Here is a 23,646-nt window from a genome sequence, read left to right as displayed (position 1 = left end):
GCTCTCCGTACTTCCCACCGTGGTCACGATGCCCCGTGTGCTTGCGCCATGCGGTGCCCGCCCCCGGTCCTCCCGGCGGACGTGGAGGCAGCCTTCCCTGAGCCTGCAGCCCCGTGGTGAATACTCGTCTCGGGGAGGGACTGCTGTGATCACTGTGGGGCCCCACCCAGCGGCCTTGACCGTCACCCACGCCTGTGGATTCTCGAGAAGCCCCGTGTGCTACCCGTGCCCTGCAGCCCTGCTCCCTGTACCCTGGTCCCTGCAGCCCCGCGCACTTTCTGCCCCACCCCCCATCTCGGGGACCCGAGAGGAGAGCACCCGCGAGTTCCTGCGAGTTCCCGGCCGAGTTTCTGGTCGAGTTCCCGGTCGAGCATTGCCTGGGCTGCAGGACCAGCGCGGGTGCTCTGGTGCATATGCGGTGTACACGCAGTGTCTCCGCCCCCGGGGGTGGTGGCGGGGAAGCCAGGGGCTCTCCTGGCCTAGCATGCCCTGGCGGCCTGGGGCCTTGCCGGTAGAAGGCAGCCACACTGCTGCGGCTGGAGGAGCCAGGCCAGCCACTGGGTGGCAGGCTTGCTGTGCACAAGCCCTTGGCTGTGGCCGCCCGGGTGTGCTGCCTCCCCAGCTAGATGGCCTGGCCTGCTTGTGCGTGTGCCGCCTGTCGCCTGGAGCACACCCTGCACACTGCCCCTGCTTCTGCCAGTGACTGGGCTCACCCGTGGGGGCGGCGCGCAGCCCCTGTTCTGCGCACCTGTCGCCCCTGGAAACAAAGGAGCCCGGGGCAGGGCCCCATCTGCTCGAGCGGACACTGTTGGGATCCGGGCCCTAGAGCGGGGTCTGTGCCGCTGTCCCCTGTGGCCCGACACCCCTTCTGAGCGGGCTCTCCTCTCCTCTTGCAGTCATTCCTGTACTCCATCAACCAGACGATCTGCTTACGGCTGGACAGCATTGAGGCCAAGCTGCAGGCTCTCGAGGCCACGTGCAAGTCGTTAGAAGAGAAGCTGGACCTGGTCACCAACAAGCAGCACAGCCCCATCCAGGTCCCCATGGTGGCAGGCTCCCCTCTTGGCGCGACCCAGACGTGCAACAAAGTGCGATGGTAAGAGCCCAACGGAGAGTGGGCCACTGCTCCCCGGCCCCCCAGCCCCCCAACCCCCCGGCTCCCTGGTCCCCTGGCTCCCCAGCCCCCCGGCTTCCCAGCCCCCCAGCCCAGCTGTTCGCGTCGCCTTGCGCGTGGCTGGGCGGCTCCAGTTTCATCACAGCCACAAGCCGCACGCGGGACGCCCAGCCCGGCGCCTTGAGGTCCTTCCCCCGGTCTCTGTCGGACAGAAGCCGCACTGCGCATCCTCTCTCTGGGCCGGGGCCACTGGGTCCTTGCAGAGGTGCATTCCGCCCCTTCCTCTCGGCTCTGCCTGGCCCGTGTGCTCCCCGGTCGTGCTTATCCATTCCTCTCGAGTCCCGGATTTTCCCTTCATATCAGTAGTTGTTCCCTCTGCCTTTCTCTTCTTTTTAAATATTTGGAATCTAATGTCAGTGATGTGTGTGGTCCTTCAGGCACTGTTTGAGTTGGAATTTGGTAAAGGATTTGCTTAGACGGGAGAGGTGCCTCGCAGTGTTTGGCCTGTTCATGGATGTCCGTCCTCGGCGCCCGCGAGATGTCGGAGACCCCCCGAGGAGCTGAGGCTCAGTCTGGCACCTGTGCTTGTCCCCGCGGCTGGCTCCAAGGACGTCCAGTGTGTGGCGGTGGCAGAATTAGTCCTTGTAGCTGACGAGTGCTTGAAGCATGTTTGTGGGGGCCTCACGGCCAGTGTTTGCTGGGCTCCCCGTCCATGTGCCCCGGGGACAGGAGCAGCAGGAGGGCCATGGTGCACTTTTTCCGGGGAATGTGGGGTTGAGGAGGGGTTCCTGGTGTGGTTTGGGGGTGCCCACTACGAGGTTTCACCTCGAAGGCGGCCCCTGTCCTGTGTTGTCCAGGACAGCTGTGGATCACCCCTGCCTTGTGGGCTTAATGGGTAGTGTCCTGTGTTGGGAACGCTGTGTGGCCTCACACCCGATCTCTGTCCCTAAGGAGGATGGTTGTGGTATTCTCTGAGACCGGTGTCCTGCTGCATCTGTGTGTCTTCCCCCAGCGGACCCTGGCTGAGCGTGTGCTCTGTAGGCAGGGACACTCCGCCCCAGCTAATTTCGGGATTCCTTCTCTCTCCAGAGCGGTGTGCGCTGTTGGGAGCACAGGCCTCTGGGTGCCACAGGCTGTCCCCATCTTGCAAAGCAGGACAAGACGACAGTGACCTAGGCATACCTTAGGACCCCCTTGGCACCCCCATAGTTTTAATGATGAAGCTGGCAGGGGGGAGGAGGGTGGCGGTGCCCCCACACTGGTGCGCCACGTCCCTCCGGGGTTCGGGCGGTCTGATGACGGAGGGGCTGCTTGGCTAAAGAAAGGCATTGCCGGGCTGCAGGAAGCCCCCAGCAGTTCTGACCCTCCTCAGCGTTTTCGTGATTTCAGGCTCGTGGGGAGACCCCATCAGCACTTCCCTGAGTGGGAGTGCTGTCACGGCTGTGAGCCGACCTGCGGTGGTTTTCTCCACGTGTGTTGACAAGTGGCAGAGCGAAAGGCAGGTTTTCTAGCTTGGACGCAGATGTTTAACCTTGTTCGTCCAAATCTCTCAGGTTTCCTGGCTTTAAAGAATGGTACAGGTGACGTAGGATGAAGTCATTCTAGAATACGCAGGCGCTGGGCTTCAGCACAAGGTGCGTTCACTGTTAGTAAAACCGCTGGATGCAGACGCTGACGGAAGAGGAGCAGAAGGGACAGTCCTTTCTCTGTTCCCTCCTTGGCGTGGCTTCAACCCACTGAGCCACCCAGGAGCCCCTCTCGGCATGGTTTTAAATGCTGCCTTTTTTAAAAAGATTTTCTTTATTTGTCAGAGAGAGAGAGACAGAGGGAGCGAGCGCACGCGCAAGCAGAGGGAGCGGCAGGCAGACCGAGAAGCAGACCGTCCCCCCACCAAGTGAGGAGCCCTGCGCCCCCGTACAAGTGATTTTTAAAGAAGTAGGACAATAGTTGAAAACGACTAAGATGACATTTGGGGAGAAGAATAAGAATTTGAGGCCGTGCAGCAGTGAGAAAGACACAGTGTAATTCGCAAGTTACGAATATGTAGACATGTCGGTGATTAAAAACTAAGTGTCCAGTGTGGGCAGTGAGTGAACGTGGAAGAGGGAGAGGCTCCAGAACGAGCCGGAGGCGGGTTAACACCAAGTCACAGAGTCCTTCCGCCGTTATCTGTTTTGGGCCTCAGGTATTGAAGGTAAAAGTTGGATTATTTTATGCGCAACCCGTATGCTTTTAAGAAGAACGTAGGATTGCTGGGGCCCGTCTGCGTTTGTTGCGGATGGTTCGTGGCGGGGTCTGAGGGTCACTGGGCCCAACGGGTGCCGGCACCGGAAAGGTCTTTTCAGTTAACGAGGATCCCGGGTGGTGCCTGAGGACTGTCCCTGCAACGCCTCGCACTTGCATTCGGAGAGGCCGCCCGTGGCCCAGAGCCGGCCGCGACCCCCGGAGCAGGGCCCAGTCCCTCCACACTCGGAGAGTCACTGCCCTGTTGGTTGCTTCTGATGACGCCGGCCCACGGGAGCGCACTCCGGGCTCGGAGAATCCGTCACCCGTCCGTATCCCCTGGCGGGCAGAGCGGGTGTGTGGCATCCGATGGTCAGAGTCTACACCCGAGTGCGATCGTCTGAGCACATCAAGGAAAGGCAGTGACGGAAGCTGTTTTCCTGTGGGGCCAACGCTTGATCGTTGTAATAAGAGTGTCTGTGAGGGTCTTCGGCGGGGTTCCGCCCCGTGGCGGTGCTCTCCCTGGGGAACGGGCAGGTGGGCTGGGGTGACCGCAGGCATGTGCTTTTCGTCCTTGAAAGTGCAGCACAAATTCGGATTTTGCTTAATTGTGATTCTGGGTGTTGCAACTTGCATCTTCACCTCTGAAGCTGCTTTCCCCGGTGGCGGAAGGGGCAGGCGCCTGGAGCGCTCCGGGATGGGCCGTGCTGGTCCCGGTACCTCGGGCTCTTCCTTCCAGGGGCTGTTGGGGAGACCAGGTGCACAGACAGGGACACTTCCCCCGGTCGGCTCAGAAGTTCCTCCTTGGCCCTTCTTTGAAGCTAGACGCAGAGCCCTTTGAGGAGGGCGCAGGGAGCAGGCCATGGCCGAGTGCGGCGTAACCCCAGTGGACGACCGCCAGGAGGCCGGCAGCATGGCGCCTGGGTAGAGCGGTGCCGGGATCAGGGGACGGGGGACCTGCTTGTGCAGCAAGGTCTTCCATTTATTTGTTTTTTAAAGATTTTATTTATTTGAGAGAGAGAGAGAGATGGAGAGCACAGAGGGAAAAGCAGACTCCCTGCCGAGTAGGGAGCCCGACGTGGGACTCGATCCCAGGACCCTGAGATCATGATCTGAGCCGATGACACCCGTGTCATTGACTGAGCCCCCCAGGCGCCCTGTGTGGCGGGGTCTTATAGGGCCGGACTCCTGGGTGAGTCGGAGGGCAACTCAGACGTGGGTGTTCTGTTTGTTTTCATGAATGGGATGTCCTAATTAGAAAAATGTTTGTTTCTTACTTTTAAAAGCATATGTTTTTTATTTTTTCAAGGCACAAATGGTTTATTTTTATTGAGATATAATTGTCCTATAACAGATTTTTATTTTTTAAGCTTAAATATATATATATATATTTTTAAAGGGCTTTAGTGTGTTTCTACAATTCTGAAACAGCTGCAGTAACCCAGTGGCCTCTTTATAATACTCAGGCATGAAAGTGATTTCTTTTCAAAGTCCTGTCCTTCAGAGAGCTGTGTCCCACCATATGCACAGTGAGGGGCGTCAGGTTATTTTCCTGGAAGCTGCTTATTTGCCCACGGAGACCTGAGACACTCGATCAGCAAATTACTGAAGGCCCCTCTGCTCCTGGTTGCCGAGTCGTTGATGTGTTTCTCGCAGGCCTTCTGTCGGAAACGCGGTGGGTGTTTGGGAAAGGCTGCTGTGCGAGCCCCGCGGCTTCCGGGTGGAGAGTGGTCCCCTCCGAGCTCCTGTGCCGGCCCCGGAGCGCTGCCGGTGGTGGGGGCTCTGGCCGGCGCGGAGAGCGGCTCCCCTCGGGGCCGTGGGCCTGCTCAGTCAGGCGTGGAGCTCTGCGCGGGCTGCTCCGGCAGGGCTGTTGGAATCGCGGACGGATGGTTTGGTCTCAGCCACGATGGGCTCGAGTACAAATTTTGAGTTTTTGATGTTTCCACTGACTTTTGTAGACGTAGGATTTCTCTTCGGGACTGAGGCACACCGCGCCGGACAGCTGCTCACTCGTAGTGCCCTACTCACGACCCCTGTACGAGGGACGCATACAGCTCACGCACGTACGATCTGGGGATCCATTAGCCCGCTCTCACGACTCACACGTAATCTGACACCCGAAGCAGGTGCCACGTTGGCCAGTGTTTGCGGAGGTCGTGCGCGGTCTCGTGGTTCGGAGTGCGTCTCCGCTGGTGGGGTCGCTCGAAACTCCATTCGGAGAGAACCGGCGTCGAAACACCATCGGTCTTTTCCCTCACTCACCTCTCTCGTTCCTGGCTTTCGGCTGCTGTTGTGAATGCTCTTGTGTTTTAGATTCCGGTTTGCCGTTGTTTGCGGGCCGCTGCCACGAGGCTTCTTCTGACCCCGCGGATTGAGGGTCGCAGGCTGGTGCACTCTGTGTCTGAGAACGCGGCTCTCTCCTGTTTACGTCTCCCCGAGCACCTGTCCAGGGTGCTCTTTGCTTGCGAGAGGGTCTGGAGTGGAGCATGGCTGCGTCGCGGCTCCCGGGCAGGCCCGCCCTATGCGGAGGGCGCAGGGTTCGTGGTGGACACGGGCCCGCGCCGCCCCGGACATGAGGACCTTGGTTGTTGCTCCACGGCTGCCGCACCCGCCTCGTGTGTGCTGGTTGAGGCCTGAGACCGGCGAGCAGTGTTGTAAGTCGATGAGCCGCGTTCCCGTGTGCGGGTCCGGGGACAGCCGGGACAGCGGCGGGGGACATGGGCATTCGGGGCGCGCCTGTCTGTGGAGTTTCAGAAGAATCTGCAAGTGCGTTTCCTTGGAATAGAAAGTGGGATTACTTGAGATTTTTGCTAGCTCTCTTTCATTGAGATTTTTTCCTTTGGAAGATGAGTATCGTGTCTGATTTACCCAGCTGGACGTTTCGAGTGGTTCCTTTGCGTTGGGAGGGGTCAGCTGTCCGCGGAAGAGGGTCCATGGGGGCTGCACCACGGGTGGGAAGGAGGCAGAAATGTTCCCGGATATTTCTCGAACGTTCCGGCGGGACCCCTCCTCCTGCGGCCACAGAGCATGGAGCCGCTCCTCCGGCGCGCCCGACGCTGTGCGGGGCTGCCGGCTTCACGCGGGTGGGCCGAGGAGGCACTGTGAAGGAGCCGGCATCCTGTGAGGTTGTGGTCTTGCCTCCCCTTGACGGCGAGGCCCCGGCCCGGCTCGGGTTGGTGCCAACGACAGACTGGGAGCGCCCGGGCAGGAGGGCCGGGGTCTCTTCGGTGCCCAGAGCAGGGCTCTCGCCGAGCTCTCGGCTTCTTCCGGGAAGGAGTCGGCAGGGGACTCTCCTTCGGGCACTTGGAGTCATTTAACCTTGTCTTTGGAAGGTTAGTTTCTCCTAGGATGGTCATGCCCCCGCACCCGCCCACGTAAGGGGAGGTTTTGGCACAGAATGTGGTTGTGGCCTCCCTTCTCCGTCTTGCGGTGGCGTGAGGCCCGGTCCCTATGTCCCCCAGCCATGGATGCTGCTGCCGTGAACACCCACGGGCCTGTCACTGTTGGGATTAACCCGACTGGCCGGCCGCTGGCTGCTTCTCTCCTAGATGAGCGTGAGTGTGCGGTGAACGCCGGCGGGGCTGCCGGACGGTCTCCTTGGTCACGGGGAGCGACCACCCACGCTGCTCGTTAGAAACCTGACCTTCCGGGCGTGCCCGTGCTGTAAGGGAGCTCCAGGGTTGTTCTGGGGTAACCCCAGCGTACGGAGTTTCCCCGCCCCGCCGTTCCTGTGGTGGACGGGCTAGTTGGTGGCCGCTCGTCCCCTCGAGCTCGCTGCAGCTGCAAACCCAGAGTAGCCTGCCGTCCGGTCGGAGCCGGGCCCCGAGCCCCCTCCTGCCATCCTAGTTGAAGGGGTTCTCTCCGTGAGGACGCAGCCTGGCCCTTGTGTGTCTGTGTGTGCAAGTGTCCATTTGGGATCGGTGATACGTCCCTGAGATCTGAGTGAGGTTGGAGCCGGTTCACAGAGCTGCTGTCGCGTTCCCTCCGCTTACGCGGAGCTGACATCAGGCTCTTCTAGAGAACCGTTGGATGCTCTGGGTCCCCTGACTTGGGGGGATTTTGATTTTGGCTTCTCTTTGCCTGAGGTCTGCGTGTGTTTGTCGCTGGGCCGTGTGCATGTCACACGCTGAGCTCCTCTCCGGTGCTGGCCGGCCTGGGTCCTGGGCGCCCCTGCCCCTCCTCCCGGTGTCCCCACCTGCATCGACCGTGGTGTGGGTCCTTAAGCCCTGTGGCTCAAACAAGCTTCTTTTCTGTTTTCCTTCTGTAATAAAAAGTGGAAAACACCAACTTGTGAGAAATAGTTTAAATCCGCATTTTTCAGGAAGATTTTCTTTTAAAGTCTTTTATTTTTGTGGTTTGTTGATTTTTTCGACTTCGGCAGAGCCCCTTGGCGCACGTTCAGATGACAGTCCCGTTCTGTGTGTGTGATGAGCCGAGGAACGGAAACGTGAACGTCTAAATTCTGGTACCGAGAATTCTAACATGGTCACACAGCCGCTTCCTGCCACAGTAGAGACGCTGAAGGCCCATTTGTGACTTAGCTTGAAGATGTTTGCGTGGTCTGGAAGCTGGAGACGTGTTGTTTTCAGTGCATCAAAATAAAACCGTGAAACCCCACACTGAAAGGGTAGCACAGTGTAGCAGTAAGTGCCATCGGGCCGTTCCTAGGCTGGGCTCACAAGGCGCTGAGAGCGTGAGAGGCACTTGGTTTTGAATACGAGCTCTGTCACCCGTAAGTGGGGAGACCGTGGGCACATCCATACCCTCCGCAAGCAGCAGTCCCTCCTCAGTGCGCGGACGGTGAAGCTACGAGCGCGCGGCGCCCTTCTCTCCAGCCCCGTGAGGCTGCGAAGACGGATCACACAAGAGTTCTGTTCACCGAGGGTCTAGCGTCAGCCCGGCCTCGTGCCCTATGCTGGGCCCCGAAGCCCACAGAGTTCCAGGTCCCCTCCGTGGATGACCGCGCCCTCGGCGGTCCTTTGGGTGTCTCCTCGTGAGGTTTCTGTTCTGGCCGTGATTCTTGGTTTCTTTCGGCACGTGGACCAGCAGCTTGAGACCAGGGAATCTGGAGGCAAGAGCCAGAGGCCTGAGTTCAGTCACCGGGCTTGTGTGGAAGTCATTCCCCCGTGACACACGCAGGCTTGTGTTCCGGGCACTCGCCGGGGCGGCAGGTGGACAGAGAGAGCCTGTGCGCGGTGCGGGGGCCGGGGAGTGCCGCGTGATAAGCCCAGTGCAGCACGTGGGAAACAGCGAGCGGGGCACACCTGTGCCTCTGACACGGGGGAACACGTGTGGGATTTTCTTGTTGGTGTGGGGAGCTAGCAGCACCAGCAGAATCCCAGAAGAAATGGTTAGAAAAAACACAAAACCGCTGGGCTCACTGGGGCTGGTCTCTAGAACCCCCAGGAAATTCTAATGTTGAAACTGTAGTTGCTTATGAGCTGTTGCTCGTTGGTTTCGGTTCGACTCTCCCGGGAGAAGTCTGGGACAGTGTCACGGGGCCCTGTGGCCTTGGGTGGCCATCTTACCTGGTCTGCACGGGGAAGGCAGTGCGGTGCCTTTGTGTTTCGAGAGTGTGTCCTTCCATGTGGGGTCCTTGGGGCGGTGCTGCCCACCGTGAGTGCTCCTGGGGGAGTCGCTGTGGGCCCTGGACTCAGTCGCTGTCCACAAGGGGGAGTGGTCCTTGTGCCCCTGGTCACAGGTCACTGTGTATCTTTTCCTTCTGAACAATACCATTTTGAGGTAAGCGTATCCAGCTTGGGTAATTAGCATAACCTTAGTTAGGCACATTCGCTTGTAATCAGTGTAATCTTAGAATTATAACAGGCGGCACAGTCTGAGTGTCATTTTTCCACTTTTCCTTAATTTTATTTTTAAGATTTTATCTATTAGGGTCACATGGGTGGCATAGTGGGTCAAGTGTCTGGCGTCAGTTCGGGTCCTGGGTCGGGGCTCCCTGCGTGGTAGGGAGTCTGCTTCTCCCTTTCCCCCTGCTCGTGCTCTATCCCGCTGTCTCTCTCAAATAAGTAAAATCTTTTATTTGATAGAGAGAGAGCGCACAAGCAGGGGGAGCAGCAGAGGGAGAGGGAGAAGCAGGTCCCTACTGAGCAGAGAGCCCGATGTGGGACTCGGTCCCAGGACCCCGAGACCGTGACCTGAGCGGAAGGCAGACACTTCGCTGACGGAGTTCCCCAGGTGCCCCAGTATTTTGGTTTTTATTTAATAGAAACTTAAGAACCAAAACGACAAACATATAGGTAAGGAGATAGAAAATGATTGAAGGTTGTCAACGAGTGAATCGGGCACAGAGTTTTTAGAAAACAAAATGAGGGAGAGAAATTGGTGGGTGGGACATAGCAGAGCTTAGAAATAGGCTGCGTCGAGGTGCAGAGACCCACCCCGGGGGGGAGGGGCAGCCTTTTAACTCATGGAGTCAGGACACCCGGACACCTGCAGGCAGAACGAGAGGAAGGAGCCTGGGGTCACGTCACCCCTGGAACAAAAGTTAATCTCCAGGGGAGCACAGATTTCAGTGTAGAGCCGAGACCTGCAGAGGAAGCTGTAGGGGAAACTCTTCGAGACCCAGGACCTGGCCCGGACCTCTTAGACGTGGGAGTGACAGCAGCGTCCGTAAGGTCAGGGAGGAGTTGGACGCGGTGAAGTGATGAGCTTATGCTCCTCGAGGAGGGGAGATGTGGCCATACCGTGCGGCCCGGCAGTCCCGTTCCTGGGCACTAGCCTGGAGAAGTGAGAGCGTGTGTCCACAAGCACCACGCGCATGTCTGGCAGCCTCGTTTGTAATGACCCAAACCAGCTGGTCTCCCGCTGCCCTGGCGGGGTTACAGGGGAGAGGGCAGGCTGCCCACGAGTGATGCCCTTTGCCGCGGGAATGTCCTCAGCCGCCCTGAGGGAACCGACCTCGGGGGTTCCGCCCGGCCCAGAAAGCCGGTCTCAAAGGCTAGCGTGTGTCTTGCGTTGCCAAGTGTGAGAACCGCACAGGTGGAGAGCAGGCTAGTGGTTGCTGGGGGCAGGGGTGAGGCTGGGAGGGCAGACATGTCTCAAGGGGCAGCGTCGGCCCAGGAGCATGGACCCAGACACGCACACGCGTAGCCGGGAAGTCTGAGGAAGGATTCGAGGCTCGTTCCCAGAAGCGTTCCCAGAAGTGTTCCAGGGTGAGTTTCGGTCTTTCCCTACTGTACTGAGCTACGCGCTTTATAGGGTGTCACCACGGGGGCACGGGACTCTGGGTACTTTTACCACCTCCAGTAATTTCAGAGCAGAACCAGTAGGCGATACCATCGTGTGTGTGGCTGAGAGAGGAGGCGTGGCAGAGCGAGAGAGGGACCAGACAGCTGTAAGGGTCTGTGCCGCCGTTGGCCAGCACAGCTGTGGGGGCAGCCAAGCTCATTGGACATCTAGAGCAGGTCGGCAGGAGCGGGAGGTCAGGATCACCTGGCGGGGGCCGCTGGGCGTCTCCAAGACCAAAGAAGGCCTCGCCCCCTCCCCTGATCTGGCCAGGCCCACCCGGGATCATCTCCCTTTGGTTAATTTGGGGTCAGCCAGTGCGGACTTTTAATCACATCTGCAGAACTGCTTCATCGCCCACGCAGGTCCGTGTGATGGAGTAATTGGGGCGTGTCCTTCCGCCTGGGCAGGACACGCACATTATGGTGGCGATTTTCCCATGTCAACCCTTCAACGACAGTTTCATTCTTACTAGTGGACATAGATGTTCCTTAATTTTTGAAAAATGAGATATTCTTTTGTACACCTGAGGCTGATAAATCGCGTTAGTTGAAAGTGTAAAATTTCTGGTGTGTTGGAGCACTGGCTGATGTGCTTTCTCAGATGTTTGCGTTGTCATCTGAATACCGTCATTTGCTGAAAAACACCCCACGAATGCGCTTTCCCCAGTAGAATTTCACTGTATTCCTTTGCTTTTTTCTTTTTTTTTTTTTTTCAAAGATTATTTATTTGACAGAGATGACAAGCAGGCAGAGAGGCAGGCAGAGAGAGAGGAGGAAGCAGGCTCCCCGCTGAGCAGAGAGCCCGCCGAGGGGCTCGATCCCAGGACCCTGAGATCATACCTGAGCCGAAGGCTTTAACCCACTGAGCCCCCCAGGCGCCCCCATTCCTTTGCTTTTTTGGAAGTTCGTTCCCATCTCCTCCTCTTCCTGGAGTTTACTGGGTTCATCGGCCGATGTACTTCTCTCCAGCAGGGGCAGAGAGAGAGGCTGAAGCTGAAGAAAGTGTTTCTTGTAGCTGTGAGGCCGGAGGTGTTAAAAGCTGTTTCGGACGGATCTCCTGACCATTCGTGCCCGGTCGGACAAAACCGCATCCGTGTGTCAGCCTAGAACAAACTCGTAATAGTCCAGGATTCCGACTGCGTCCCTGAGATGGATGGGGCTTTCGTGTCGACTAATCCTTGAATCCATGGATGACTTACCGCTTAAAGGGAGACGAGGGTCCGCCCTGGTCCTACTTCCAGAGCTAGTTTTCAGTTTCAAGTGCTGAGAAGCTTCGTTCCGGGAGGGGAGACGCCTCTCAGCTCCTCGGGCCGGTCTAAGGGCCCTGTGCGCTGTCATCGGGGATGACGTTTGATGATCTCTGGGCTCAAGAGGGAACTAGGTCGTCTGTCAGTTTTGCCGAAAGCCGAGAGCAGGGTGCTGGTATCGCGCCGGGGCCGCCGGGGCCGTCAGCCACGGATCGGCTTTCTCACACCGAGCCTGGTGCCTCCCCGGGGCCCCGCGTTCCGCTGGGGGTTGGTCCCCTGGATGGACGGCGCGCGTATGTGTCGCTGTAGGGACAGCTCCTTTCCCTTTAAGGCAGGAAGGGGGCTTTGTGAGAGAGATCGGACACGTCGCCCGTGGTGCGCTCTCGAAGCAAAACGGTTTTAGGAAAGAGTTCGTTCTGCAAGGCGAGGAAGTGGACGTGGCGTTGCTGAGAGCGGCCCCCGTCCAGGAGCCCCGGGACGTCGTGGGCGCCCCTTCGGGCTACTCGTTCACCTTGATGCTGGCTGCTTCCGGACATTGCTTCCTCGCCCTCGACAAGAGCCGTGAGGGAGGAGAGGTCTGTTTGTCCAACGACGTTGCCAGTCGGTGCCACGAGTGCATTTTAATCTGTTCCCTTCCAGACTTCGAGAGCTTTCGTGTCCTGCCGCCGTGGTGAGCTCCCGTTAGCACACTGGTAGCCCGCAGAGCCGTCCTAGAGAGGCTCGTGGGAGGGGAGGTTGGGGAGGCCTGTGTGGGACCCCGCACAGAGCGGGGCTCCGCGGACTTTGCTGCAGGGAAATAGCGAACGCCCAAGAACTGGGATCTCCTGTCTCCACGCAGGAGGCTCGGACATCTGGACAGCCCGCTGCACCCGTGGCACCGAGTCGAGGGTCGCGGCCCGGGTTACTGTGATGCCTGCCCTGTGGCCAGGCTGTAAGGATTGGCTTCCTTTAGGTCCTTGTCCGAGGACAAGTAGAATTGCCGAAAAATAATAATTGTGAATGAAATGCCGTCGATTCAGCTTTTATTTTAGAAAAACACCTCATGGTCCTGTGGTTTCCACAGGCATGAAACGGCGCCGTCTGTGCCCCTGATCTGGGGAGAGGGGGTTTAACAGCCGTGAGGCCGTGACCCTGGGTTGCATTTTCATACGCGCTTTGGGTTACGTGAAACTTCTCATGTGAAAGCATCGTCTCCCCCTGAGTGGTAAAATTTCAGAATAACCTCTTCGCACGTGGTGCTGCTGTGCATTTCCAGTGCGGCCCTGCCCCCTCCCCGCAAAGCACGCCCCGACCTCCCGGGACCACAGCTCCAGTGGCCGGACGCTCAATGACCCAGTGGTCTGGGAGTCCGTGAGATGTGCTGTCGGCTGCCGCTTGTTGAAACTCACAGGCCGCCTCCCAGAGGGTGTCCGGGCAGGGTCCTGCCTCTTGGAGGCCACTAGGGACTCTGTTCTGTTGTCTGATCCTTTTCCTTTGGAGGGAAGGGCCCAGGCTCTGGGTTGCGGTTCCCACACTCCCCTGGTAGCAGCCGGAGGGGTTTGCCCCTTTCCTAGCAGACCTAACCCTGGGGTGATGCTGGCAAGCGTCGTGCTGAGGAAAGCCTCGGTTTGTCGTGGAGGACATCTCTGGGACGCACTGAGTACGGATAGCAAGCTGTGTTTATGCCGAGACCTTAACTGCCCAACACCCCGGGAGCTCTGGCTCCTTTCTGTGTCAGTGTTCCTGCTCATCTCCACTGAGAACAGCGGCCGTGGGGGAAGGTAAACTCTCTCCTCAAAAGAAAAAAAGTAAAAAACAAAAAGAAAAGGGGGAGCACCTCCGGTTTATTCTTCGCCCGGTGTGGAGCGCCCCTTACCTTGACCCGTGACTTCCACTCGGGGCCGCCTCCCCGCCCTGAGTGCAGGTCAAGGGGAGCCGACTGTGTTGAATGACTCTTATGTACGCTGAAAATGAATGTTGTTGTTTTAAGGTCTTCTTTTTCTTTGTGATTCTTTTGTTCCCTAGCGTCGTCCCCCAGACTACAGTAATACTCAACAATGATCGGCAGAACGCCATTGTAGCCAAGATGGACGACCCCTTGAGCGGCAGGGCGCCGGAGTCCCTGGAAAATGTCATTAGCAAGTCAGTAGCCACAACACCAGCCCCATCTTTCACTGCCACTGCCACCGAGATGAGTCCCCTGGAGAACCAGCCAGCGTTCCGAGCCGGGCACAGCCGGCCGCAGTTGTCCGTGGTAGGGGAGGGCCGAGCCGTGCTGCGGGTCCGCGTCCTGACGTGCTGGCTGGAGGAGCGGACGCGTCCAGGGAGAGGCACTTGGAGCTGCCACGTCCAGTGCTCTCGTGCTTTAGGGGAGCTGGCTGGATGTTTCCACAGCAGCCGCTGGAGCTTGTGTCCCCCTCCCTGACCGCCCCACACTCACGTCTGTCTGTCTGTCTCTGTAGCAGCATGTCAGGTCAACAGACAGCCTTTTTTCAAGTTTGCTGAGTGAGGAAGGCATGTCCAGGTGATGTTTCTCTTTGGAGACCCGGTGGATGTAACCTTGGTCAGAAATAGGAGAGCTTTACGGCAGCGTGGACGGTGAAGTCACTGCGGGCAGCCCTGCCTGGCGGTCTGGGCTCAGCTTTTCCTGGGAACGTGCCCGAGAGGCCTCTTTGGCCTGTGGTTTCCATCCGTGTGTCCACAGAGTTCTGTTCGGCCTTTGCTCCTCATCTCCCCGCTGTGTCCCGCTTCCTTTATTGTCCTGCCGGTCTCGGGGGCCCCGCCGGACCGCGGCCTGCTGTGTCGGGTGGGAGCCCCGGCCCGTGGAGGCGAGGCAGGGTCAGGTGGGCCTCCCGCGGGGCTTGGCTGGAGGTTAGCTGTCAGTCTCGGAGCATTCAGGAGCGAGGTCAGCTTGGGCAGGCTGCGGTGCAGTCAGGTTCCGAAGGTATAGCTCCCTCCCCGCGGCTCGGCCAGGGCTGGAAGCGTGTTTTGTGTGTGTAAACAGGCAAAGTGCGTTTCCTCCCCTTTCTCCCTGCCTGCCAGGCCCGGTGAAAGGATGCTGAGAAGGTCCCAGAAGCCCCAGGGAGCATGTCCGAGCAGTAGTACATAGCGATGCTTCGAGCCCTTCTCGGAGCTGCTGGCTTGTGTCTTGTTTTTCGGGCAGTAGCTCATTGCTCCTTGTCAGGATCCCTAAGTGTGGTGAGACGACCCCCCAGGACGTTCTTGGCTGGCTTTTTAGACCCACGTGAGTGGTTTTTGTCGGCGGGAAGAGGCGGGAGTGGTCTCTGCCCTTAGCTAAGCCCAGTTGCTCCCAGAAGGTGTAACAGTGCGGAGTGCATTGGGTCAGTGGGAGTCTCCGGGCTCACCTCCTCCTAATCCGGTCTGTCTTTGACATTGTCTCCAAAGTTATGCACGTGTCTGATTTGCGGGGTCACCTCTGTGATCAGAGAGCTGCAGTCTGGGCCTGGAGTGACAGTGGGTTGTGATTTTCCTTCTTTTGCGATATAAACATGTTTGCACGCTTTTAAATTTCATACGGTTTCTTCCAACCCCAGACTATTTTGTGCTGTTGAGTTGCTGTCCGTCTCGGTGGGGAGAGCTGGTGGGAGGCCCCGTGCGCGGCTGCCCCGTGCGCGGTTAGAGTCTGATAAACGGAGGACAGAAGAACACGGCGGTGCCCGAGCGCTCGTGTCTGCCTGTGGGTCGTGGCGCTCTCACAACATTGGCTGGTGTTTTTGTCTCCCGCTCAGCGCGGTGCCGGGGCGACGGCAGAACACGATTGTGGTGAAGGTGCCGGGTCAAGAGGACAGCCACAACGAGGACGGGGAGAGCGGGTCCGAGGCCAGCGACTCCATTTCCAGCTGTGGACAGTCAGGAAGTCAGAACATTGGCAGCAACGTGACCCTCATCACCCTGAACTCGGAAGGTGCGCCTGCAAAGCTTCTTGCTTTTGCCTGAACGGCAGTAGGTACCGTTTTGTGTTTTGTCTTGTTTTTCTGCCTCTTAGGAAAGCGAGACGGGCCTCCGTCCCCGATGGCTCAGCTTCACGGTTTGTCAACGTCGTCAGCACGGTTTGGCGGTGCCAAAATGACCCACGCTCGGTCGAGACGTAGTTCGCGTTTTGCATCTGGGTCTCTTCCCCGGGCTGCTGGCGCAGGGCAGGGCTCCCCGTCCCCCGACGATCCTGCGGTCAGCAGCCACCCCGCCCCCGCCACGGAGCACCTAGACACGGCCGACCTCGTGGTCGCTTTTAGCGCAGGATTCGGACGTTCCCTGGGCTGTCGCCCGCGGTATTGTGTGTGTGACATGACTGTCCCCCTGGAGGCTAACGTGGATGTTCTGAGCACGTCTAGGCTGGGCCGGGCTCGAGTGTGAGGCTCGGTGGGTTGAGGCGTGACGTGAGTTTCTGACCTCGTGTTCCTCAAGCTCGGATAGGTTTCTCGGGACGGAGCCCTGCTCAGCGGGGAGGGTGTGCAGACGGTGGCTGTTTCCCAGGAGAGAACAGAGCGAGAGCCGCGTGGATTTCGTGTCTGGAGACCGCGGTCAGTCCTGCTCGCTCTTCTTATGGCGACATGCGCGCCGTGTGATTGTGGGGCTCTCCTCCCCGGCAGCACGGGAGCCTTCCATGGCGTGCGGATCAGTCGGGCTCTGGAGACTCTCTGATGACAGGCTCTTGCGCTTTTGTAGCCGGCAGCTGGTCACTGCCTTTGACCAGGGCTCTGTCTGCATCTCTGCCAAGAGCCAGACATAGGTGCTTGGTGGGGGGGGGTCGTGGTCTTCTTCCCGTCCCGCCCCGAGAGGCGGAGCGAGCGCTCTGCCATGCCTGGACGTGAGCCCGTTGCACCCACACCTGGCTTCCTGTCCCCCTGCTTCTCCTGCCGCGGTCGGACGTCTGCCCGCGACTGGCCTGCTCGGTGCAGCCGGCCTCACGTGCCTCGCAGCGGACCCTTGCTGCCTGGCGCGTTTGTCCTGCCTTTTTGGGCCCACTTGGGCTTTTCACACAGCTTTTTACAGCAGGGGCGGGTGTGTTTGGTGTTGTGCTGCTGACTTTGAAAGCCTGGGTTTCATTTTCTAGTGTACTTGGGAGGTTTTCTGGTTCTAGGTCCGAGTTGTTGATTTTTACTTCAGGAGCTGTGTGAATTCCTTAGGACAAGGATGTAGATTTACTGAGCAAAGGTTTTCCTGTTACACTGGTTACCATAGCTGAAGCAGGGAAAACAGTATTTTTCTCCAAGTTTTGCTCACGTCTGACATAAATTGCTAGCACGGGGCGGCAGCACAGGAGCGAGGAGAGTATGAGAGCTTAGGGACGGCCTTTCTGTGCATCTGAGGTCTAATTTCAATCTGAGGTCGACCGTTCAGCGGTGTTTTGTATTTTTGCATAGTGTGCAACTATCATCTAGTCTGATTCTAGAACATTCTGTCACGCTAGAAAGGAGTCCCGCCGTAGTCCCTGCCCGTTGTCCCTGGGAGCCACCGGCCCACTTTCCGTCTCTGGAATGACCTGTTGTAGGCACTTCCCACGTGGGGTGCGGGTGGGGGTGGGGGCGGTGGAGGGGGTCGGGGGCGGGGGTCGGGGGCGGAGAGAGCACCAGCCCTTCACCCTGTCCGCGGCCGGGTCCTGCTCCGCCGTGTGGATGGACCATGGTCATCTGTTGGCGGACGCTCAGGGTGCTTCCAGTTTCTAACCGTGATGACCACGCCTGCCCAGGGGTTGGCGAGAGCGTGTGTTTCCGTTTCTCTTGGTAGGTACCCGGGAGTGGATTCGCCTCGCTGTTTTGCACGTTAGATTTGAGGAGGAGAGGGATGCCCCGATCTCAGCTAGTGGCATTAACCTCCGTGGTGGGGAGGGCGTTGGCAGCAGTGCGTGCTCCGTCTGTCCACGGGGACTCCGGGTCACTACCCACGCGGGTCTGGCCGCCCCTCGAGGCCCGACGTGCGCTTGGTTTCAGCTGCATCTGCTGAGGCACTCGGCACTTGATAATTCGGGAAGTTTCTCGGGTTATCTTAAAAATAGAATATTTTACCTTTTTAAGTATCTTACTTTGATGTGGTTAATGTGAAAAATACTTTATTTGGGGAAACTACAGCATGCTGCTAAATGAGCACAGAAAAATGTTCAAACTCTGAGCTTAGTGACCTCTCGGAGAAAAAAATACAGATCTTCTTTTTATCTGAGTCTGAGTTCTTGACACGCTGACGCGTTTGCGGGAACCATGACCCGCAATCCCGGGGATTGTGTCCGCTGACATGTCTGAGGGTCGGTACGTGTTGTTAGGATTGGGGCAAACCAGGGGGCCTGGGTGGCTCTGGTCCCCGTCTGCGGGAGCTGGGATTGAGCCCCGTGCTGGAGTTCCTGCCCCGTGCGGAGCCTGCTTCTCCCTCTGTCCCTGCTCACGTGCGTGTGTGTTCTCTCTCTTTTTCTCAAATAAATAAATAAAATCTTAAAAAAACGAACTAAAAAAGGATTGAGGCAAACTAGAGGAATTTTTCTGATGTTCGAAGAAGCGATCGTAATTCAGGACCGTTCTGTTTGACCACGGCATCAGGAGCAAGCTTGCTGGGATGTGTGCCTTCTGCGGCCTCTGCCCTAGGAACATCTCCCCCGGCAGTTGGACGTCTGGGGGGAGGCCCCGCTGCGCTGCCCCGGCTAGAACTGTGGTCGGTGCCCAAGGGCCTGGAGGCTGCCACGCACCCACATGCTGTAGAGCAGGCCCTCTGTTAGTGCCTGTCAGAGTCACCATCGGCCTGTAGTGGCGTCGCGTGTGAAAACCTTCTCTGAGATGCACAAGCACCATCCCTCCCATGTCCTCCCCGAGACCAGCTCAGCCAGCCCAGCCGGAGAGGGTCGGGTCAGCTAGTTTCTGTTAAGCTCTGATAACACGCAGAGCTCTGCAGGCCCTGGGCTCGGCGTTGCATGGTGTCCCCGAGTTCCTGAATAACAGCCCAGAGCTGCACAGGGACGCGCCACTTGTCTACAGTTTTAAAAACCACAGGTTCCAAAATAGTTATTTCTTAAGAATTCCAAATGGTTTGCATGAACTGATATGCTGTTTTATATCAGTGTGGAGTCCATTACTTACTGCAAGGCACCGTATCTGTATTTTGTATTTATTGTATTTCATTTTTTAAAGAGCGAGCGAGCGTGTGGTTGGGGAGGGGAGGGCAGAGGGAGGGGGCTCTCATGTGACTTCCCTGCTGAGCTTGGAGCCCAGCGCGGGGCTCGATCCCGACATCGTGACCTGAGCTGAAATCAAGAATCAGGTGCTTCACGGACTGTACCCCCAGGTGCGTCCTGAAAACATTTCTTGAGAATTTATTTTCATAAATTTTTTTTTTTTTTTTTGAAGTAGGCGTCATGCCCAGTGCAGAGCCCAGCATGGGGCTTGAACGCGTGACCCTGGGATTGAGGCGGGAGCTGAGATGAAGCGTCACAGGCTGAACCCGCCGGCCACCCAGTCGCCCTGACGTAAACTTATTTTTTTTAACATAAATTCTTTATTTTTATTTTTATTTCTTTTTAAGATTTCTCATTTATTTGATAGAGGGAGAGAGCGCGTGCGCACACACACAAGCAGAGACACAGAGGGAGAAGCAGGCTTCTGCGGAGCAGGGAGCCTCATGTGGGACTCGACCCCAGGACCCTGGGGTCATGACCTGAGCGAAGGCAGAGGCTTTACCGTCTGAGCCCTCCAGGCGCCCTGACATTAAGAATGTTGATCGGCATCCTGAGTGGGCTCCTGAGAACCGTGGGACTATGGACAGGCTGGTGCCTGGCGAAGGTGGCGTTGGCGCGTGAAGCCGGAATGGCGGAAGGACCCGACAGGCCAGGGGAGGGGGCTGGGGGGTGCCGGTCCCGGGGTTAGGGCTTCCGGCTCCTCCCGCGGGGTTCCAGAAGGGACAGCGCGTGCCGCTGACGGGGGATGCCCTGTCCGTGTCCCGTGGTTCCCGCTCGCTCCTGCCAAGGAGGACGTCCTTGGCCTCGTGCTGTAGTCCTGGCTGAGGTCGTGATGACTCGCGCTCAGTAGGGCCGCCTGGCCGGAGTCGGTGGCCTTGCGCCTCGGTCGCTGGTGCACGCGTGGTTTCTGGGGAACGTGCTTAGAGTTGGGGGAAGGGGCTTGGCTGCGGTACCAAAGACCATTTGTTTTTTTCCCTTTTTCTTGTGATCCTGTGTGTGACTCAGTCGTCTTGAACTGCCCATTTTAAAACCCCAGATTATCCATCTGTTTATAGCGCACAGATGTCCCGTCACTCCCAGAGAAGCCTGGGGGTTTGCGCTGAGGGTACATAGTGCACTGTGGCTAATCCCAGAGAGGTGGGCTGTCTGGTTTCTCAGGTCGGTCTGAGGGTCGAGTGTTGTCCGCACTCACTTCAGGTGACACGCGTGACTCGGGAGCGGTCAGGAATGTGCCGGGTTGTGAGAGTCCTGTGTGATCCGGGGCTTGGGGGCCACCCCAGCAGGGCCTGTCTTGGAAAGCCGTGGTCAGCTTGTTCGCAGGGCTGTCCTCCATGACTGTGGCCAGAGCCTCTGGTCCCGGCAGCCCGTGGGGCCCCGTGTCCTCGCCGCCCCCACTCAGCAGGCCATAGAAAAGGTCACACCTTCGTACTGGCCTTAGCCTTTGACTCCAGAAGCTAACGATGTTTGCTCTGGGAATGGTCTGGTTCAGGAGGGCGACGCGGGGAGCTGGATGCTCCAGGGCGTGAGGCCAAGAGGACGGTTGTGAGGGCTGGGCTCTTGGAGCCACCGGAGGGGCCTCGCACTCCGGTTATGAAAGCCTCCAGGTGATGTCGGAGCGGGGCAGCGTGGTCCAGCAGTGGGCCTGGACATGGGTCGAACGGAAGACCCCGCGGATTCCCCCTGATCCCACGCCTTTCCTCAAGTGGCTCCCGTGTCTCCGAGCCCACAGCCTCTGGAAGCAAGAGCGCACAGCACGGCCCTGGGACTTCGGAGCCCGGGGTGCGACCGCGTGGGGGTCTCAGGCACATCGGCGTCCGTGTGTGAGTGGCGGGGCGCAGGACGCCGGCGGCCCTGCTCTCTGTCCCGCGGGTGCGCGTGACGGCGTGGCTGGTGCCGTCGTCCTGCTGCTCTCCGCCGCTCTCCGCCGCTCTCTGCCGCTCCGTCCTCTTCCTGGGGCTGGAACAGACCCTCAGGACAGAGTGTTAGTTGTGCGGGAGTGTTTTCGGGGGAGGAAAACTCGAGTTAGTCCTGAAGGGCTTTTGTTAGGTCTTTCAGAAGCGCTAGTTCATTCCGTGGACAGAATAATCGGAATAGAAGGTTAGTTTATTTTTCTTACGATCTGGTAGTTTTTCAGTAAGGCCGGTAGAATCTGCTTCAGATGCCCAGGCTATTTTAGTAAAATAAATACACGCTTTCTGAAGGGTCGAAAGGGGAATTTCTCACATATTTATGTGGGAAGGTGTTTCATCTTGTTTCTCATTTAAAAGACATGATTCATCATCACTGCTGAGAAGCTGGAGTCCGGCCTGCGTTCTTGCCTCCGAGTCGGAAGTGAGTTGGGGCCGAGTCTTCCCCAGGGGAGCAGGCCTGAGCCAGTGGGTCAGCCGGCGCGACCCCGGGAAGGACGGGCTCCTGCGTGTCCCTGGCGGTCCTGTCCTCTTGCCGCAGGGCTCACGGGGATGCAGCGCGTCTCCCACAGGACTGCGACGGCAGTGGTGGTGTCCTGGTCCCTCTCCCACTGGTCTCTGGCTCGCATGACAGTGACCTTTCATCTCGTCGTTGGTCAGGGTCACTGAGGCTGCCATCCTTGTCCTGGCTTGGCTTCCTGCTCTGGCAAGGAGCACACACCCATCGTTTGCAGGGCATCTGGTGACATTCGGGACGAGTCGGTTGTAAACAGGTCAGAAAATGCCTTGTAAAATGTTGAGATGTTGGATCGGAATAAAATTTCTGGGTAATTTTCTGTGGTACCAGAAAAAATTTAAACCATTCTATTTGGGAGTGGTAAGGGGGTGGGAGATGAGGAGAGTTAATCTTTAATGTCCTTTTTGGAGGGGAACAGCATCTCCTGAAACAGTACTTACCGTAGGAGTTTGAACCGGCACCTTTCATCCTCAGAATATTCTGGTACCATTTCCAGAGCCATGTGCTCGGCACGAAGGACAGGCTTTTTGTCTGCAGGCAGGCGGCGGCACGGAGCAGGGCCCCCGCTGGATGGGGAAGCCAGCTTCCTCTCTTGGCTTGGTGCGGGGCTGGCCCTCTTGCGTCCCAGGGCGGGTTCCCTGCTTCTGTTGGAGTGCCGTCGGCGGAGGAGGGGCGCCAGGCTTGGCTCCTGTAGGGCCTGCCGCAGTCAGCACCCCAGCGGAGACGAGTCGGGGAATACGGACCCATCTTACTGATGTTTATTTTTGATATGAAGGAAATGGGTTTTAATGGTTATTTGTCACTTTTTTTCACTCATTTTGCGTCATGTTTTGCTCTTACATAGGTGACATCACTTTTTCTTTTCTTTCCCGTGAATCATTTTGGAAAATACTTGCATTTACACCTTTGGCTACTGGGGTCACGGAAGTGGACTGTCCTGGTGTCAGTGTGCTGGTGTTTTTCTTTCTTGTTTCTGAAACTGAGGCTCTCCGGTGAGGGACATTTGGAAGAGTGGCCTTTTTCCTTGTACATCACTGTTTCGGCTCCAGGGGCCGAGTACGGGGTTTGGACAGGGGGACGTGCTCTCGGCACAGGCCCGTGGCTGTCGGGAGCGTCCGTGCTGAAGAGTGTTTGGTTTATGGACAGCAGAGCCAGCAGGAGACCGCACAGCATGGACAGCATGGCTTTGGTGAAGGGAGACATGTCCCCGAGGGGGCCGTGGGGCAGTTTGGGTGGCCAGCTGGTTTGTTGAGCGGCGTTGGTGGGGCTGGGCTGTGGCCCGTCCCTGGCCAAGTCACGCCCTGGCTGCCGGCACCTCTTCTCAGTGCTGGTTTGAGAAGACATTGACTCTGACTCTCTGTTTGTACTCCTGTCCACTGTGTCTGCTGCTTTAGAAACACCGTGTCACCGGGGGGCTCGCCAGCACAATCCCATCACTTCTTCCTCCTGAGATAGACTGCCGTGGTCTTTGGCAGTTAAGCCCTTGCGCTGGCCATGGGTCGTGTCCATGGTGGTCCGGGAGGCAGGTGCCGTGGCGGCCCGCGCCCCTCCTGGCTCAGCGTGCTGCCGCCCTTCCCCATGGGCTCGCAGGATCCTCCTGTTCAAATACTTAGGTCTGGAGAAGGTCCGTAGACCGCGCCTTTGGTCTGACTGCAAATGTTCACAGGGAAACTGGCAGCGTGTGGGAAGGTTTCAGCGCCGTAGGTCCTGCTGCTGCTTGGATGCCGGGTAGCCCATCAGCGGCCGTGGGTGTCTGCTGTCACCCCACACACGTTCCCTGCCCCGCCGTTGTCAGCACAGATGGGCCTCCCCGTCCTTCCTTCCTCTCCCCTGCTCGCTCTGTGGCCCAACTGCGGCAGGGAGGGACATCTTCCCGCTCTGCGTGCTGTCCTGAAGCCGGGGTTCCCCGAGGGCTTCGGCCGGAGCACGAGACCCAGTGCCGGGCGCAGAGTTGCCCAGTAAGTATAGATGAAGCAGTAAATACCCTGGAAGTGGGAGCTTTTCTGACATTTCAGATACGACCTGGGGACAGCCCCGCCAGGCCCCGCCAGGCCCCCGCCTGCGCAGATCGCTGGGCCGGACTGGTTTCTGCGCATAGGCCGAACGTAGCAGGAGCTGGTTGGCGTTCAGAAGCACGCGTCTGCTGAGCGTGTGCCCGGGGCGCCGTCACTCCCAGAGCCCTGGTGTTCTCAGAAACGAGCCTGCCTCCCGGTGGCTCATTCACAGTTGCGATAA

The 23,646-nt window shown here is 58.2% G+C and overlaps 1 protein-coding gene across 6 annotated transcripts in view; it reads left to right on the top strand.

Moving 5' to 3' along the window:
- Positions 1-23,646, top strand: part of BANP (BTG3 associated nuclear protein) — a 116,931-nt gene that overhangs the window by 29,016 nt on the left and 64,269 nt on the right. For 4 of the 6 annotated variants that reach the window (XM_059153414.1, XM_059153417.1, XM_059153412.1 and 1 more), the window contains exons 4-6: positions 897-1,096; positions 13,836-13,952; positions 15,560-15,735. In XM_059153414.1, the coding sequence (XP_059009397.1) occupies positions 897-1,096; positions 13,836-13,952; positions 15,560-15,735 (493 nt within the window). The remainder of the gene's footprint in view (positions 1-896; positions 1,097-13,835; positions 13,953-15,559; positions 15,736-23,646) is intronic. The other 2 variants (XM_059153415.1, XM_059153416.1) reach the window with 1 other exon arrangement.

The sequence above is a fragment of the Mustela lutreola genome, chromosome 16 (genome assembly GCF_030435805.1).
Source record: "Mustela lutreola isolate mMusLut2 chromosome 16, mMusLut2.pri, whole genome shotgun sequence".
Classification (NCBI taxonomy): Eukaryota; Metazoa; Chordata; class Mammalia; order Carnivora; family Mustelidae; genus Mustela; species Mustela lutreola.
Note: the sequence above shows the minus strand (reverse complement) of the source record. Positions and strands in the feature narration are given on the sequence as shown.